The following is a 19,158-nucleotide window of genomic DNA, read 5'->3' on the forward strand; positions in this document are numbered from 1 at the left end:
TCAAGTAAGGATTAAATAAATAAATATGATTTTATATGGCCATAGCATGCTATAACTCATTCTTTGTTCTCAAAAAACATTTGTAACTCAAAAAGATTCAAAGATATTACCTCATTAACCTAGAGACAATATAATTACATTATGTGTTTTAAATTTTTTAATCATAAAAACTTTGTTATAATGTCACATGTTTTAATATTAATAATCCATAATATTTAGAACTGGTTTCAGTGAAATTACTTTGAAAGGCAGTCCTATTTTTATTACTTATCAAATTTAGTATTTAGGTATATAAAGTTTACAGATATATTTTTGAAACCGGCAATCACTACTTTTTTTATTCCAAGTTTCACAAGAAGTTTGCATAAAGAAAAAGACAAAAAGGAAACAGACGTTCTGAACATTTTCTCAGTTGCTTCTGGCCATTTATATGAACGCTTTTTAAGGTAGGTATACTTTTTATCTAATGTTTTTAAACCTAGTACATTTACTTGATTCAAAAAGAATTTCTACAGTTCAAAAGAATAAAATTATATACAGTAAAAAGAGTCTTCCTCTTCCCTTTTCTTGATACCCAGTTCCCTTTCCCACAGGTAACCAATATTATTTTTATGTCCTACCAAAGATGTGTAGACAAGTAAATATATATATTTTTTATTTTATAAATTTATTTTTACCCAGATAGTAACAATGTTTATACACTGTTCTGCACCTTGCTTTTTTTCACCTAAAATTATGAGGGAGGTATATTTTTAAAATATAATAAATTTCATGAATTTGACTGATTTGGAATACTGATATTATTTAAGACTAGAAAAATGGACATATTTTATAACAATATAATTAATAAAAAGTATATACTGTAAATTTCCCTTTTCCAATGAAGAAATGCCTTGTTTTACATAAAAGGAGGAGGGGCAGTGAGAGGAGAAAAGCATATTTACAAACTACAAAGCACTGTTGTTGTTTTAACTGTTTATAATGAAGAATCTCAGAGAATGCCTCAGAAATGTTTGAATATGTGTTTATATTTTAAGATGGAACTTTAGATACCTTCTCCAGTCAAAGGATTAGAATTCAAAACAAGTGCCCTGTCCATTGAATTTATCAATATAGACAGATCATTCAGCTCTTCACGTTTTTCACACCTGATGTTATTGACACAGTAGAAGAGCCAATATTAGACTGTAGTTCAGCTCATCAAGCCTATTTCATATTAACTTCTTTGTTTGCAAGCTGAAACAGTCAAAAAGCAAGCAATTTCATGTATAACAAATATATGTATACAGATGCTCCTTGATTTATAATAGAGTTATGTCTCAATAAACCAGGCGGGGGTGAGTTAATTAAATGTTTGACCAAATATAGCAGGCTAATTTTTAAGTTGATAATTTTGTATGGCCCTTGAATAATGTTATAACTATCCAAAGGGGTCTGGCAGAAAAAAGGTTCCCCATCCCTCGTAATTAAAAAATGCATTTAATACACCAAACCTACTGAACATCATAGCTTACCCTGTCCTACCTTAAATGTGCTCAGAACACTTACATTAGCATACATGCAATTAGACAGAAACATGTCATGCCATTGCCCAGAATCCTGAATGAGCACTAAATCACATACCACTAGCCCAAGAGAAGATCAAAATTCAAAATTTGAAGTACAGTTTCTACTGAATGTGTATCGCTTTCATACCATTTTAAAGTTGGAAATTCATAAATCAAACCATCATAGATCAGGAACCCTCGGTAAACATACAGACTTACACATTGCATACTTGATGAGCAACCATAATATTTGAAGGTCCTTCAGTCTATTTCTTTATAATACATAGTGAAAAACTTCTAATAATACCTTTAAATATTTAAAAAGCCTTATGCAAAGTAGGATAAACTATTAATATTAACTTGGTTGGTTTAATGCTCTTTTTTACAGAATTATGATGCTTTCTGTTTTACGTAACACCAAAACACCAGTGAAATTTTGGTTCCTAAAAAATTATCTGTCACCAACATTTAAAGTAAGTACATTCATCTTTTTATTATAGAATGGTTAATGTTTAAATAGTAAATTCTTTATGTCATTGTAAGTTCATATAACTTTTTTTTTCAGAATGAGTTTTGAAATGTATATTTACTCAAATTTCTGTCTTTATTAATTTTTTATATATTTTTTAATTTTTTGTACACCCCAGTGACCAGACATTACATAACTTAATGCTTGATCATCCCAATAAATCTTGCACCTATCAGCACCACATCTAGTTATTAGAATATTATTGGCTATATTCCCTAAGCCAGTGGTTCTCAACCTTCTGGCCCTTTAAATACAGTTCCTCATGTTGTGATCCAACCATAAAATTATTTTCGTTGCTACTTCATAACTGTAATGTTGCTACTGTTATGAATCATAATGTAAATATCTGATATGCAGGATGGTCTTAGGCGACCCCTGTGAAAGGGTTGTTCGACCGCCAAAGGGGTCACGACCCACAGGTTGAGAACCGCTGCCCTAAGCTGTACTTTACATCCCCATAACTGTTCTGTAACAACCAATTTGTACTTCTTATTCCCTTCACCTTTTTTGTGCCCACCCACCACAATTCCCCTACCATCTGGCAACCAATAAAAAGTTCTCTATCTATGAATCTGTTTCTGTTCTGCTTGTTCAATTTATTTATAGATTCAGTTGTTGATATGTATATATGTATTGCCATTTTATTGTTTATATTTTTGATCTTCTCAAGTAAAGACCCTTTAACATCTATACTAATAAAAGGGTAATATGCTAATTAGACTGGACATCTTCCGGGCATCCTTCCAGACAAAGCCACGGTGGCAGGGACCGAGGCAGAGGCAGTTAGGGAGAGTAGCTAGGGGGTGATCAGGTCAACAGGGGAGCAGTTAGGGGGCGATCAGGTCAGCAGGGGAGCAGTTAGGGGGCAATCAGGCCAGCAGGCAGAGGCGGTTAGGGGTGATCAGGCAGGCAGGCAGGTGTGCGGTTAGGAGCCAGCGGTCCCAAATTGTGAGACAGATAGACATCCCCCGAGGGGTCTCATATTGGAGAGGGTGAAGACTGGGCTGAGGGACTCCCTCCCCACCCCCCACCCCCCGTGCACAAATTTCATGCACCAGGACTCTAGTTTCATATAATACTCGTTTGCTGGTGATGAACTCCTTTAGCTTTTTCTTGTCTGGGAAGCTCTATCTGTCCTTTGATTCTAAATGATAGCTTTGGAGGGTAGAGTAATCTATGTATATTTACTCAATGTATATTTACTCAACTTTCTGTTTTTAAATCAATTTTAAAACTTTGGTATTCATCATGTTTTATCTAGCTTAAGAAATTTTCTGTGCCATTTTTATTTAAGGAAGTGTTTAAAAGGACAGCAAGAGATGGCTTATTTTTAAGTAAACTCAAAATCAGAGGGATTAGTGGTTTTTCATGATAATGATAATTTAGTAATATTTAGCAATGAAAAATATGTACAGATTGTCAACAAAAAGAATTAGATTCTTTTTACGAAGACAGGCAGGAACAGTAATATCAGATGAGCATTGTACCATAGAAAATAGTCTGACAGTACCAGGAACAAGCTCCTTTATCTTTGGGCAGTGCATTTATTGCTGTGGTAGTATAGACACTATATTTAGAAGTCTGAGGCATTTTATATTTAGAAGTTTTCAGATGGCCAACATATGTTCCCCTTTACTTACCCCTACAATCCTGCTGCAAAGTATGCCCTGTTCTTTTCTGTCCTCCCTACAAATTAATTAAATTCCATGAAGTTAGAGTCTCATTTAGCAACAGTTCAAAGGAGTTCACTTTTTATAAACCAAAACCAGTGGTAAAGGCAGACATAAAAATAGCCAACCATGCTTTTATTCCTTAATATTGCACATTGCTGACTTACTTACATTATTCAGTTGTGGTTCATAAAGTCCTTGACCAGAAAACCAAGACTCAGAAATTATATAACAGGCCTACATAGTCAGGTATCCAAGAGCACTCTGATGTCCAGTAATTCACCAGCCAGACTCACAAAACTCAGAAAAGCAATCATACTCACAGTTTTAGTTTATTACAGCTACAGAATAAAGATTAAAATCAGCAAAGCAAAGAGATGCATAGGACAAGGCCCATGGAAGACCAGACCCAGAGTTTCCAGTTGTCCTCTCCCAGTGGAGTCATGTGGACAGAGCTTATTTCTCCCAGCAAAAATGTGTGACAGTACATATGGGGTATTGCCAACTAGAGGTTTCCAGAGTTTTTATTGGGGTTGGCTACATAGTCCCACCTGATGGCCACAGTGGCCGACCTTAGCCTCCAGTCTCTCTAGAGGTTGAGCTAATACCTAGTGGCCCAAGGTCCCTGTTGTAAATCACATCTTTGGGAAGATTGGCATGGCCTAAGGTGCCCAGGTCAATCAAGGCATTTTTATTAGGCAGCACATTCCAAGGATACAGGTTACCTCCTAGGAGGCAGGGGCAAAGATCCCAACCTTTTTTAAAGCAAGATTTGTCCTTTATAGCACAGATCCAAGATCAAACAGCTAATTAGGAACATAGCTGAGATTTGAACTCTAGCATTTTGACCTCAAAGCCCAGGTGCTTAACACTCATGTGATCATTCAACAGTAGACAAAAACTCCAAAAGAACCCATAGACATAACCAAGAAGTCACACTAGGTTTAACTAAACTTTTAACATGTTATTCTATTAGGTAAGTGGGGATGCAACACTACATAAACTGAGATGATACTATCTAGAGTCTCTTAGTGGGAAATGATATTTACTAGAAATACAGTGCTACATCTGGATAAAAGTCTTGTATTACATGGTCAAAAGTAATACCCTATCTGAAGTAATATTTTCCTTTTTTTGTAATTTTGTTTCTTTCCCTCAAAATTTTAATCTTTTACAACTTTTCAGTGAATTATACTGTGTACAAATCATAAGTATGCAGTTTGATGAATTTTTACAAACTTAAAACACCTGTGTCTACATCTCTGTGTCCACCAGCCAGAAACAGAAATTATGAAAATTTTCCTTCAATTAAAAGAAATGCCTCCTCAGGGTTCGGGGGGGGGGGGGCAAGAAGAAATAAATCAAATAACTTATATACTTTTATGCATAGCCCATGGACATGGGTAATAGGGTGTGAAGACCTAGGGGGAAGGGGGGAGGGGTTAAGAGGAGGGGGTAAAGAGGGGGAAATGGACACATCTGTAATACTGTCAACAATAAGAAATATATATTTTAAAATGCCTCCTCTTTTCCTTTAAATATTTGCTAAATTATATCTACTTAGGGAATAATTCTTTCCTGACCACACTATTATCACTCTATTTTCTTTCTCTTTTTATTTTTTTCTATAACTATCTTCAATATACTAACTTTATGTTCTGTCCATTACCTCTAAAATGAAAGTTTGTAAGGGCCATGATTTGTATCTGTTTTGTTTACTACTGTATCCTTGGCCTAGAATAGTGCCTTGCATGTAATACATGCTTGGTGAATATTTTTAAATATATATTTGCTGAATAAAAAAGGTTTTTTTAAAATTTCATCTAATATTTTTGCCCTGACCGGTTTGGCTCAGTGGATAGAGCATCGGCCTGCGGACTGAAGGGTCCCAGGTTTGATTCCAGTCAGGGGCATGTACCTGGGTTGCAGGCACATCCCCAGTGAGGGGTGTGCAGGAGGCAGCTGATCGATGTTTCTCTCTCATCGATGTTTCTGGCTCTCTATCCCTCTCCCTTCCTCTCTGTAAAAATCAATAAAATATATTTTTAAAAAAAGAAAAAGAAAAATAATTTTCATCTAATATTTTTAAAATTTTGAAACCAAAGCAGTGATTCCCAGAAACTGGTCTAGCTGTAATTTCAACATTTCAATTCACTGATCTTACAGTAAAGAACATAATTTAAATCTACAGTGTTCTTACCAAAAAATGAAGAAAATTAAACTAAGTGTATAATCAGAAACTAGCTACAGATGAGAACTGAGGAGATGAATGCAAATTCCATGTTTGCTAACCCATCTCACCCCACTCCTTTATCATCTTCCCTCTCAGGTTTTGGGATCTTAATAAACTTAACCAACACTCTTTCATTAACTGCTCTGCTTTAAGCAGAATAAAATACTCTAACCCTGTAAAACACTAAATCAAATATAAAATGTTTAGACCACAATAACTACCTTGTATTTTTAATCATTAAATTAGTCATAAATCTCAAACATGAAACTCAGGTTAGAGAATCTAATTTATCAATTTATGACTCATTTTACGTTTTTTGTACATCCTCTTCATCTTTTTAGCTCTCTGATGAACAAACATGTTGGTATACTGGTATACAGGATGGGGCAAAACTAGGTTTACATTTGTGAGTATGCGAAGCACAGAGTTTATTCTTATATTATTATTTATTATTGTATTATTTTCCATATGAACAACTGTAAACCTTTTGCCCTACCCTGGATATAAACTGTTTGATGCATAGGTGTTCCAAGATCCAGAGGCTTTTTCTTCTATAGTCAGGTGTTCTCAAGTCTAACGTTAGTTGTAAAAATATGGGAACATTTATCTTAGTTAATAAGCTTGCTAATTAATAGAATATAACTATTTTTAATGTCATTTAATTATATGGTTGTATGTATACTTGTCTCTTTATATTTGCCAGCATTTTCATATTTCTCATTAATAGGTATAAGTTGGAGAAGTAGTATTTAGACATTTATCAACTTGTAACCATTTTATAGTAAATGCTACCTTTTATTTTATTTTTTAACTAGAGGCCCGGTACATGAAATTCATGCACAGGTAGGGTCCCTAGACCTGGCCAGCGATCAGGGCCGATCAGGTTCCCCGCCTCCTTCCCTTGCCACCCATGCACTGCCACCGCGAGGTTCCCCCTGCCTCCCCACCTCCCTGCCTCCTCCTTCCCTCGCTCCCTCAGTGCCCTGTTGCTGCTGGTCACCTGCCATGTTTCACAGTGCCACCTGGTGGTCAGCGCACATCATAAGCGATCGAACTCCTGGTCTCCCAGTTGAACTACCAAGGGGACACTTTGCATAATAGCCTATTATATATACAGATTTATTGGGGTGACATTGGTTCACAAAACCGTACAGGTTGCAAGTGTACAACTCAATAAAACATCATCTGCACACTGCATCCTGTGCCCATCACCCTAAGCAGTCTCTTTTCATCCCCATTTCCTCCCCTTTGCCCACCTCCACCAAGTTCCCACCCCCACCTAGTCCTCGCCCCTTTCCCTCTATCACCCAGACAGTCCTCAGGTTATGTCAGACTCGATGTACGTCTTTTCATTAGTATGTTGCCATCTCCCATTTATTTATAAAAAAAAAAAGTTCTGTTATTTCGACATATGTACATATGTGCTTTCTGTTTTTTATTTATTTACCACAAGTAAAGGTTAGGAATTGTTATTTTTCTTTTAAATTTTTTTACTGTCTCACTTCATTACTGCTGTGTATGTGCTCCATGTGAGTGACGTAGGTGGGTTCCGACTTAGAGAAAATCGCGTTACATCGTTCTGTAGGAACCGATCTCAGAAGTAACCTAAGGACCTACTGTACTGTTGTCTGTGTCTATGTATTATATATATATTAAACTCTACCTTTAAATGATAACTTTTTCTCTAAAACAAAAACTGCTTTCTTCCTTGAACATATTCTTTGATTTGTGTGTATGTGTATTTTTTAGGAGGTAATTCCTTACATGGCTAAGGAATACGGATTCCAATATGAACTAGTCCAATATAAGTGGCCTCGCTGGCTTCACCAACAGACAGAAAAACAAAGGATTATCTGGGGATACAAAATTCTTTTCCTTGATGTCCTTTTTCCTCTAGCAGTGGACAAAATCATTTTTGTTGATGCTGATCAGGTAAATAGATAAACTGTTGTTTTTATTAGTACTTAAACTCTTTTTAACATGTCTATTTAGTATAGGGACTCAATTTATGTTGCTGGTATTTATCGTTATCTTTGTTGCCATGCTACATAAACAAGTAAGATATGATTGTGATACAAAGGCAAAGCATCTTTTTAAAAAAACTCAGAATTTCAGGGGAAAATTAAAGGTATTGCAAGGAAGACCATTTATTATTTAGGACATGGCAGTTTTCTCTCTGAAGTAATAGTTTTTTAATTTTGGTATTAAAAATAAAACAAATACTTGTACTAGTCATAATAAAAGTTATATGAGTTTCTATGAATATGAGCTGATAGTTGTATAATGAGCTGTTCTTGCTGGAAAAGTTAGCATTTATACACAACTCTCACTTTTCCACTTGCAATAGTATTCTTTGGCATTTAGCCAGAAACCAAATCCTCATCATCCTATCATTTAATGGGGGTGGGGGGGTTGGGGGGGTGGAGATGTCCCAAAGTTGGCCCTAAAACAATTGTGGTTCTCAGCTTTCAAAATTTATATATCCATAAATTATGACTTTTCCCCTTTCCTCCTTGCATACCTTTGTAATCATTAATGCCCCCCCAAAAAATAATAATACACAAATTTCTAAAAATAACAGTAGCATGTAAATATTAATGTTATATGAATTAAATGTACAAGGTAGTATTTATATTTAGGACAAAATGTATATTTTCAAATTCTATATTAGATTTTACTTATATCATAAACTCTTATTTTTTGTATTATTTTCCAAATTGATAAATGTGAACCATTATAATTAAAAACTAAGAAAGCAGGCAAATGCAGGTGATGATCTAAGCATTTCCAATCCTACTGTCTAAAAACATTTATTTCTCCTACCTGCCCACAACATATACAGTGATATTTCTCCAGCAGGCTGCAGTCTATTAAAAAATGAAACATACAAACATTATTGCATTAAAGCCATTGAAGGTAATCAAGAGATTTTTCTTTATGATTCAAACTAATATTTGCCAATATATAATAATGGAGATTTATCATAAAAATGATTTTGAATTATTAATCCATACCTTGAGAAACTTAGAGTATGCACTTGTCTAATATTTGGTTCCTTCCCAAAATATATTTTGTTTAAAATATATTGATGAGCCCTAGCTGGTTTGGCTTAGTGGATAGAGCGTTATCCTAAGGACTGAAGGATCCCAGGTTCGATTCCAGTCAAGGGCACATGCCCGGTTGTAGGTTCAATCCCCAATAGGGGGTGTGAGGAGGCACCTGATCAATGATTCTCTGTCATCATTGATGTTTCTATCTCTCTTCCTCTTCCTTCCTCTCTGAAATCAATAAAAATATATCAATAAATAAAATATCTTGATAAAAATGATGTAATAATTATTATTAATGAGTCATGTTGACTAGGTATATAAATTTTAGTTTTTTTTTAATTTGTGAGGACAAGAGAAAAAAATAGAAACTTTGTAAACTCATTAAATGGAAGAACTGGAAGAAAATATAGTCTCTATATTTCTACAATAAGCTAATGATTTGAGATTTACATAATGATTTTATTTTATAGTCTTCATCAGAAAAATTATTTTAATTATTTAGATTGTGAGACACGACCTGAAAGAACTTCGAGATTTCGATCTGGGTGGAGCTCCTTATGGGTATACTCCATTTTGTGATAGCCGCACTGACATGGATGGATATCGTTTCTGGAAGAAAGGATATTGGGCATCACATCTTTTAAGGAGGAAATACCATATCAGGTAAGAAAATTTGTACTCTTACCCTTTAGTAAATAAATTAATTATTGAATCACCAATATTAAGTTCTCTTAGAAATTATACAACAATGGCAACCAATTACATAGTGCTTTTACATGCCAGTCATCTATAAATTGATCCCCATTTTATAGATGTGGAAACTGAGGCAGCACTTAATGTAACTTGCCCAGGCTTACATAACTAAACCGAGGTAAACCCATGTGATATGGCTCAAGTAATATGCTCCTAACTACCACAGAAGATTTAAATTTGGTTTGTCAAATTACAAAATCAAGATACTATCCTCAAATCTGTTATTGTTTTTGTAGGGCCATGAGTTTCATAAGATCTTGGAAAAATTTGAGGTGACCCTAAGAGGATATGGATCCTAACAGTATAACAAACTTCAAACCCCTTGGAAACAGTACTAGATGTTGGGAGCAAATTTATAAAAGGATTTATTATTATTATTAGGTCCAAGGATATCTAAAGTTAATATTAAGTAGACAAACACTGGGGGGAAATAAAAATCTATAAATAACATAGGCTATCAAGGAGTACTCATTTTTTGCAGTGCCTTATACGTAGTGGATCTCAAGAGATTTAGGAGAATTGCAGCAGGTGACAGGCTCCGAGGCCAGTACCAAGCTCTCAGTCAAGATCCAAACAGTCTTTCAAACCTAGATCAGGTAAGTAAAATGTTCATAGAATAATTATCAGTATATAGATATAGACTGCTCCAATTCCAGGTTTATAGACTTCAAAGTTTTATATTTTCAGCCTTTTCTTTTTATAGAATTCTCTATTGAAAATCTAGACTTACATATAAATTTTTTAACTTCAAGCTCAACATTTTTAAAAATAATAGTATTTTATCTTCACTTTCCCATCCTACAACATATTGTCTACACAAAGATTTGTACATGAATAGGCACATATATAATTGTTCGACAGTATTAAGGTCCCCCTTAAGAGTGATATTCATTAGGTTAAAATGAAAACAGCATGGTTTGTGTGTGTGTCCATATGTTTTGCAAGCCATGTTTAGTTGCATGGGTGAAAGTGCAGAGGTTTGGATTTAACCAGGACTATAATTTTGCCAAGTGAATACAACTAAGTGAAACAAGGGTAAGACAATCGAGAGTATATTCAAGAAATTTAACTATAATGATTAACTATGGAAATTAAGTTATGAAAGGAAGGGAGCAAAGATATCAAGGGGTGATGATAATGAAATAGGATCAGTTGATTGGAGGTTCGAGTGGTGATAAAAGGATTTTGATATCTGAATACTAGATGGAGTGAGCTGAAATTCAAGAGGTTGTCAGAGAGTGGGATTATGAATTTGAAATTGAAGAGGACTTGGCTAGGACATGACCAAGTGAAAAAGTGGCTGGGATAAGATGACAGAGCAGATTATTTAAGGAATGGATTCCAAGGAAAAGGGTTTTGGAAGGAACAATGTAGCTTTTATTATTATTGAATAGATTTTCCTTTTGTATAGCAATGTTAGGTTTACAGAAAAATATTAAGCACAAAGTACAAAGAATTCCCATATTTATGGGCTCTCTGTTCTATTCCATTGGTCTGTTTGTTCTTTTCCCAATACCACATTTTCTTAATTACTATAGATTTTTATAGCAAGACTACAAGTTTGGTAGTATAAGTCCTCTGACTTTGTTGTTGTTCTTCAGTTTTGCCTTTCCATATAAACTTTACTATCACATCGGTCAATATCCACAAAATAATTTGCTGGGACTTTTATTGGCATTGCATTGAATCTATAGATCAAGTTGGGAATAATTGACATCTTATCAATATTGAGCCTTCCTGTTCATGAACATGGACTGTCCATTTATTTAGATCTTCCAGATTTCTTTAATCAGAATTTTATAGTTTTCTTTCCTCATATAAAGGAACATATTTTGTTAGATTTTTACCTGGGTTTATTTTTTGTCTTTTTTGGTTTGTTTGGTTTGGGCACTAATGTCATGGTAATGTATTTTTTATTTCAAATTCCAATTGTTCGTTGCTGGTATATAGCTAATTACTTTTTTTGTTTTAATACTTTTTAAATTGATTTTTAGAGAAAGAGGAAAGAAGAGGGAGAGAGAGAGAAAAACATCAATGTGAGAGGGAAACATCAATCAGCTGCCTCCTGCACACCCCCTACTGGGGATTAAGCCCACAACCTGGGCCTATGTCCTGACTGGGAATCTCATTTGCAACTTTTCGGTACATGGGATGACACCCAGCCAACTGAGCCACCTGGGCCAAGGCACAATTGAGTTCTATATATTAACTTTGTATCCTAAAACCTTGCTACAGTTACTTATTAGATCCAGGAGGGTTTTTTTTATTGATTCTTGGGACTTTCTGCATAAACAATCCTGGCATCTGTGAACAAAGACAGTTTTATTGCTTCCTTTCCAATTTGTTTATCTTTTATTTCTTTTTCTTGTCTTGTTGCATTAGCTAATATTTTCAGTATTGATGTTTAATAGGAGTGTTGAGAGAAGAACCTTAAAATTGTGAATCTTGGAGCTTAGATGGGTCTGCTAACACAGGTACTCCTTGTGCCCTCTGGGATAGAGAGAGAGGAAGCATGCCCTTTGCTCTGGAATGTAAACCAACATTGTCTGGGGAGAGTAAGGAAGGACTCTACATCCCCTGGCATATGAATAAATATCTCTGGGGAAAATGTCTCTGAATCTCTCCAGAGGTCACTATTGTTAGATTACTGTGCTCATTTGCCATTTAAACATCCTTTAACTCAGATTCCAGCAATCTTTGTTTAGAAAGCCCTGAGCAGGCAGAAATGTGAAAATGTTCATGGGTCATTGTTTTCTAACAGGAAAATGAAAGATCCCCTCAGAATCTGGACAGTGTGGTAGTGACTGACATAGACAGTAATAGCAAGCACAGTGTGAGTGATTGATCCTGGGGTTTCAAGGCAGGTAGAGGTAGTCTGTTTGGGGAATGTGAAATGGTGGGTTTCTAGGCCTTCTTCAGCCTTGAGCTAGGGGTCCAGTCCAGGGCAGGTGTGGACTTAGTTCCCTTGCATGGGTTTATTCATGACACAAGATGATTGGGTCAAGTTAAGTATTTAAAGTTTAAAAATAGATCTCAGTTGCACATGTTTTTAAGGAACTATTTATACTCTAAATCAGCGGTCGCCAACCGGTGGTCCGTGAGGTCCCTTGAAAGGTTGGCAACCGCTGCTCTAAATCACATCTTCAACTTCTTTTGCTATGACTCCAATCTCTATACCTCTGTTTAAATCTTTTTTTCTCTGTAGGATCTTCCCAATAATATGATTTACCAAGTCGCTATTAAGTCTCTTCCTCAAGATTGGCTGTGGTGTGAAACCTGGTGTGATGATGAATCCAAACAAAGAGCCAAAACAATTGATCTGGTGAGTGTCTGTGGTTATTTTCATATGTGTATAAGCAAATAAGATAATGTTCAATAGAAATATTTTGTTTTACAAATGGAATGGCACACACCTGGCATACTGCTGCTCAGTCTAGTATTTACTATGGTATTTACTTAGCTTGGCAAGTATAGGGCTGTGTCAGGGGGTCCCTGAGTCAACACTAGGTTTGTTGATTTCTCTTCTTAGTTTAGTGAAGAGGACTCACAGGACTGAGAATATAGTCATGCTGCCCAGCCAGCATGGCTCAATGGTTGAGTGACAACCTATGAACCAGGAAGTGACAGTTGGATTCCCGGTCAGGACATACACTCGGGTTGCAGGCTCAATCACCAGTGCGGGGCGTGCAGGAGGCAGCCAAACAATGACTCTCTCTCATTATTGATGTTTCTATCTCTCTCTCCCTCTTCCTTCCTCTCTGAAATCAATAAAAAATATTTTTTTTAAAGAATATAGTCATGCTCATGACTATGATTTATTCTAGTGAAAGGATACACAGCAAAGGGAAAAGGTACATGGGGTGAAGTCCAGAGAAAACCATGCTTCCAAGAACCCTCAGCCTGTGAAGTCACATGGGACAAGCTTAATTCCTTAAGCTACGAAAATTTTCATAACCATATGAAATATTGACCAGGGAAGCTATTGGAAACCTAGTGCCCAGGATTCTTATTGGGGGTTGGTCACATCAGCACCCCCTCTGCCTGGCACATACCAAAATTCCCAACATCCAGAAGGAAGGTAGGTGTTCAGCATAAACCATGTTGTTTGCACAGATTAGGCACAGTGAGCCATTCTTACCAGGGAATGGTGGGAGCACTCCTGAAATGCAAGTTCCAGACACAAGCCACGGGCCAGCCTTGCAAGCAGGCCTTTCTAAGAATAGCAGTCTCTAATGCTTTCAGCAATAAAGAATTTTTAAAAAAAGAATAACAATCTCAGGCCTGCTTGTTTAACTCTTTCTGTACAAGGGCTTTGGAAAGAAAGGCCGTGGGCTGACATATTCATGAGTTAGCTATCATCTTAGCATATCATCAGTTTAATTCTCCTGCCAATATTTCTCCCAAGTACACATAACCAAAATAATTGTTCCACTCAAATTATTCAATACATGTCTATTTTCTTTCTTATTTTTGAGAAGAATTTTTAATTACATTTTTCTTTTAAGCACTTTAACTATGCTACAGTTTAATTATCCTAGACATGAAACATTTCAAACTTATTCATTATCTCTAACAGTTACAAGATATCATCATTCTTTTTCTGATCATATTGTTTCTGTGTACTAATTTAAGTATAAAATATTTGTGTATAAGATCATCATTGAAGAATAAACTGTCTAAATATTAAAATTCATACAGTTTTTGAATTTGAACAAAATAAGACAGAATAATAAAATATAGGGATGTTTTTCTAGATATGTGTAGAATTGTATAGAAAAAAATAGCATGCCAACATGTTGGAATGCAATTGTAGATGATAAAAGGTAGCAAAAACAAATAAGATGGCATGCCCTGGCTGGTTTTTTCAGTGGTTAGAGCTCCAGCCCTGTGGACTGAATGGTTGCCCATTCATTTCCGGTCAAGGGCATGTACCTCAGTTATAGGCTCAAATCCCCAGCCCCGTCAGCCAGTCCTTACTCTCTCTCACATCGATGTTTCCCTCTCTGTGTCTCTCCCCCTCCCTTCCACTCTCTCTAAAAATCAATGGAAAAAATATCCTCAGGTGAGGATTAACCCCCCAAAACACACAGACACACAGACACACACACACACACACACACACACACACACAGAAAACAAATTAGATGATATTAAGAAAGAAGTAAGGTCTCACAAAGCAGAATTTTGACTGATACAATGCATAGGGCAAGAAAAACAAAGGAAAATAAATAAATAAATGAGACTACATCAAAATACAAAGCTTCTGCACAGCACAAGAAATGAGCATCAAAATGAAAAGGGAGCCCACTGTATGTGAGAACATATTTGCCAATGAGACATCTGATAAGGGGTTAATTTCCAAAATACATAAAGTCCTCATAAACTCAGCAAAAGGAAAACAACCCAATTAAAAAAACTGGCAGAGGACCTAATAGGCACTTCTCCAAAGAGGACATACAAATGACCAGGAGACATATGAAAAAATGCTCAACGTCATTAATTATCAGAGAGATGCAAATTAAAATGACAATGAGGTACCACCACACCTGCTAGAATGGCTACTATCAATAAATCAACAAAGAACAAGTGCTGGTGAGGATGTGGAGAAAAAGGAACCCTAGTACATTGCTGGTGGGAATGCAGACTGGTGCAGCCATTATGAAAAACAGTGTGGAGTTCCCTCAAAAAATTAAAAATTGAACTACCATTTGATCCATTGACCCTACTCCTAGGAATATGTCGTAAGAAGCCTGAAACACCAATCAGAACGAGTATATGTACTCCTATGTTCATAGCAGTGTTATTTATAATAGCTAATGTATCGTTTAAGGTTGTGTTGTAACATAAGAGGTTGTGACTCATACCTTAGTGACATGAGATAGCCTTGGGGTCTTTAGGAGCACTTCGGTTAACTTGAGCTACTGTAGCAAACCCCCGAATGTTAGTGGTTTCACACTCTCCCAAGTACAGATCTAAGTGTGTGTCGAGTCTGTGAGTAGCTTCCCTGTGGATCATAACTCAGGGAATAGTCTCTATCCAGCTTGTGGCTTATTCATCCGCTAGGGCAGCGGTTCTCAACCTGTGGGTCGTGACCCCTTTGGCGGTTGAACGACCCTTTCACAGGGGTCGCCTAAGACCATCCTGCATATCAGATATTTACATTACGATTCATAACAGTAGCAACATTACAGTTATGAAGTAGCAACGAAAATAATTATATGGTTGGGCCACAACATGAGGAACTGTATTTAAAGGGCCAGAAGGTTGAGAACCACTATTCTACAGAAAGCCACTGTTCACCTGACAGCAGCAGGCTTTATCCCACTCTGGGCCCTCGCAGCTGCCCTTGGGATTCATGCTGTCCTGTCTCCACCCACACCTTGATCAATCTTGCAGGCGATAAATCTTCCTTCGATTGTCCTCATTTGCGTGCGCCTTTGGTCTCCTTTTGACTGAGACGGGTGCACCACGGGATGGCTGTCTGGGATGCGGGGGGAGGACACCGGTGGGGGACGATCCAGTTCCTAAAATACGGCGTTCCCCTTAGGAGACATTGTCAAGCATCCCGAGCTGCTCTCGGGAAAGATTTTACATCAGGTTTATATTTCGTGACCTTCAGAGATATGCATGAGCTACTACTTTCATCCGTCAGGCTACTCCTATTACGAGACTTAACAAAATTCATCACTGAGAACAAAGCGTATGTGAAAGCGTATGTGGATGAATCCAAACCACTGGTCGGATCTAGGAAGGCAGGGAGAGTTAAGGCAGAGGCATAGAAATTGCTCTTCCCCTCTCTCGTTAATCCATGTCTATGGTCTTTAAGATAACTTGTAAAATTATTTATTTATCTAAGATGCACCTACACTGAATTTATCTGAAAAATAAAAAAGTTGATATTAAGAAAAAAAATTGTAAATGGAAGATTATAAGAGAGGGTTTCGCGTGCCAGCAAAAGTTACTGGTGTGCCATGTTTGGCACGCGTGCCAGGGGTTGCCCACCCCTGGCCTAGGGTCATCATCACCTGTATGCATCTCTCCAGTGTGGTAGTCATGTGCCACATATGGCCAGGGAGCACCTAAAATGTTGGGAGTCTGAACTTAGATGTGCCATGAGATGTAAAATACCAGATTAGGAGAACTCAGTGCAATAAAAATAATGTAAAAATATCTCATTACTGATTTTTATATTGATTACATATTGATTAATAACATTTTAGACATAGTTAAATGCAGCATTAAAATTTATTTCACTTTTTCTTTTTACATGTGGCTACTAGAAATTTTTAAATTACATGTGAAGTTTCCATAATTTTTCTGTTGGGTAGTATGATCTGGAATAAAGGAAAAAGGGAATGTGGAGAATGCACCCTGACTCTTAACAGCCTTAACCCCTTGTGGGACTTGCTCATGTGGTCACATGTAGTTGTAAGAGGAACTGATACATGTCATTCCTGGGTGGTTAGCTATGTCCTGGCAATAGGTCTGCACAGGAAAAGGACAAGTGGCATAAATTTTGGTGGACAGCTTAGCCAGCTCTCCCACAGAACACTTACAATAAAAATGAGAGAACATGCTATTTTGAGCTAGCTTCTTGGGAAAAATGTTAAGGGAATGCAGAAAATTCCAAGGAAATGGCATAAGGGGGAGGAAAAGGATGCATAATGGAACTGAAGCGAGACTCTGTTTCAGTAAAGATTTCTCAGTCTGGGCATTATTGACATTTGGGACCAGATAATTCTTTGTTAGGATGTTTAGCAGTATCCCTGGCCTCTACCCACTAGATGGCAGCAGCACCCCACCACCTGCAGGCGTGACAAACAACTGTCTTCAGACCTTGCCACAGTTCCCCTAAGGGGCATGATAGGCCCACAGCACCACAGATGTAGATTGTAGGAGGGGGGGAATTGTATTACAAAAAAACTTAAGAAAAACGTAGTATTTTTATTTTAATAGTTTCTGACACAAAAAGAGGGAAAATAGTTTCATCTTCACATTATAGAACCTTTTGCCTGTAAAGTTAATTTCTGCAAAGAAAATCCTATTTCCACTACTTCAGAAATCTATTACTATAGAAAGAAAAGTCCACAGTGGAGTGAACTGCAAATATCTGGTGAGGAAAGGATTAAGATGACAGGTTCATGGCTAATAATTAATAGCTTTCCCATAAGGCATGGGGGTGAGCAAATTGCAGCAACCATAAGAATATGTCAGGAAGAAGTAAGCCTCAGGACACATTTTCTGTTAATGCTTTGTAATGAGGAAATAGATGTCTATAACTTTGTGAAGTCTATGCTCCTCTCATTGTCTTTCCTGTCTCAGTCAAGTGCATTTCCATTCTTTACTGATGCATCTCACATTCAGCCCATCAGCAACTCTTGTCAGCTGAACCTTCAATACATTCAGAATCAGATCCTCTCAACCGCCTCCTATACCTTCCGCCTTTAAAAAAAAAGTCTTTTTATTGATTTCAAAGAGGAAGGGAGAGAGAAACATCAGTGATGAGAGAGAATCATTGATTGGCTGCCTCCTGCACTCCCCACACTGTGGATCGAGCCCGCAACCTGGGCATGTGCCCTGACCAGGAATTGAACCGTGATCTCCTGGTTTGTAGGTCAACACTCAACCACTTAACCACACTGGCCGGACCCTTCTGCCTTTTAAACTTTACTTTCCCAAGAAACTCTATAGTAGAGTCAGTTGTTACGTGGTTTAAATTGACCCTATATTAGTGGAACCTTGAAGATGATCTTGTTTAATTTCCTCCTCTGTAGATGAAGAAACTAAGATCACACACACACATACACACAAAGTTAAGTAACATGTATGGGTCTTACTCTGCCAGTAAGTTGGACCATGTGGACTGGGATTTATGGAATACTCTGAATTTCACAACTATTACTATGTGGACAAATGAGTTCCGGTTAACTGATTTTTAATATAGCCCCAACTGCTGATTAGAACAGAGGCATATGAAAGGGAATGAATGCTTTTGCTAAAGAAACTCAAGACTTTTCTAAAGGCTGACAAATGGTTTTGTCTGTGGAAAATGTAAAGTATATTAAACCAAATTTTTAGTCCAAAGAAAAGGTAAGAAAATATTTATTAATATAGTCTGCTATGTTTTTTTTAATTAAATCTTTATTGTTCAGATTATTACAGTTGTTCCTCTTTTTCCCCCCCATAGCTCCCCTCCACCCGGTTCCCACCCCACCCTCTGCCATTACCCCCCACACTGTCCTCATCCATAGGTGTACGATTTTTGTCCAGTCTCTTCCTGCACCCCCCAACACCCCTTCCCCCCCGAGAATTGTCAGTCCACTCCCTTTCTATGCCCCTGATTCTATTATATTCACCAGTTTATTCTGTTCATCAG

General features: G+C 36.9%; 1 protein-coding gene across 1 annotated transcript in view; it reads left to right on the top strand.

The window, feature by feature from the left end:
• UGGT2 (UDP-glucose glycoprotein glucosyltransferase 2) overlaps window positions 1–19,158 on the top strand; it is a 172,626-nt gene that overhangs the window by 146,273 nt on the left and 7,195 nt on the right. Inside the window, exons 33-38 of the mRNA XM_005882398.2 lie at window positions 348–446; window positions 1,936–2,020; window positions 7,729–7,911; window positions 9,532–9,692; window positions 10,264–10,378; window positions 12,988–13,104. Coding sequence (XP_005882460.1) covers window positions 348–446; window positions 1,936–2,020; window positions 7,729–7,911; window positions 9,532–9,692; window positions 10,264–10,378; window positions 12,988–13,104 — 760 coding nt within the window. The remainder of the gene's footprint in view (window positions 1–347; window positions 447–1,935; window positions 2,021–7,728; window positions 7,912–9,531; window positions 9,693–10,263; window positions 10,379–12,987; window positions 13,105–19,158) is intronic.

The sequence above is a fragment of the Myotis brandtii genome, unplaced genomic scaffold (genome assembly GCF_000412655.1).
Source record: "Myotis brandtii unplaced genomic scaffold, ASM41265v1 scaffold71, whole genome shotgun sequence".
Classification (NCBI taxonomy): Eukaryota; Metazoa; Chordata; class Mammalia; order Chiroptera; family Vespertilionidae; genus Myotis; species Myotis brandtii.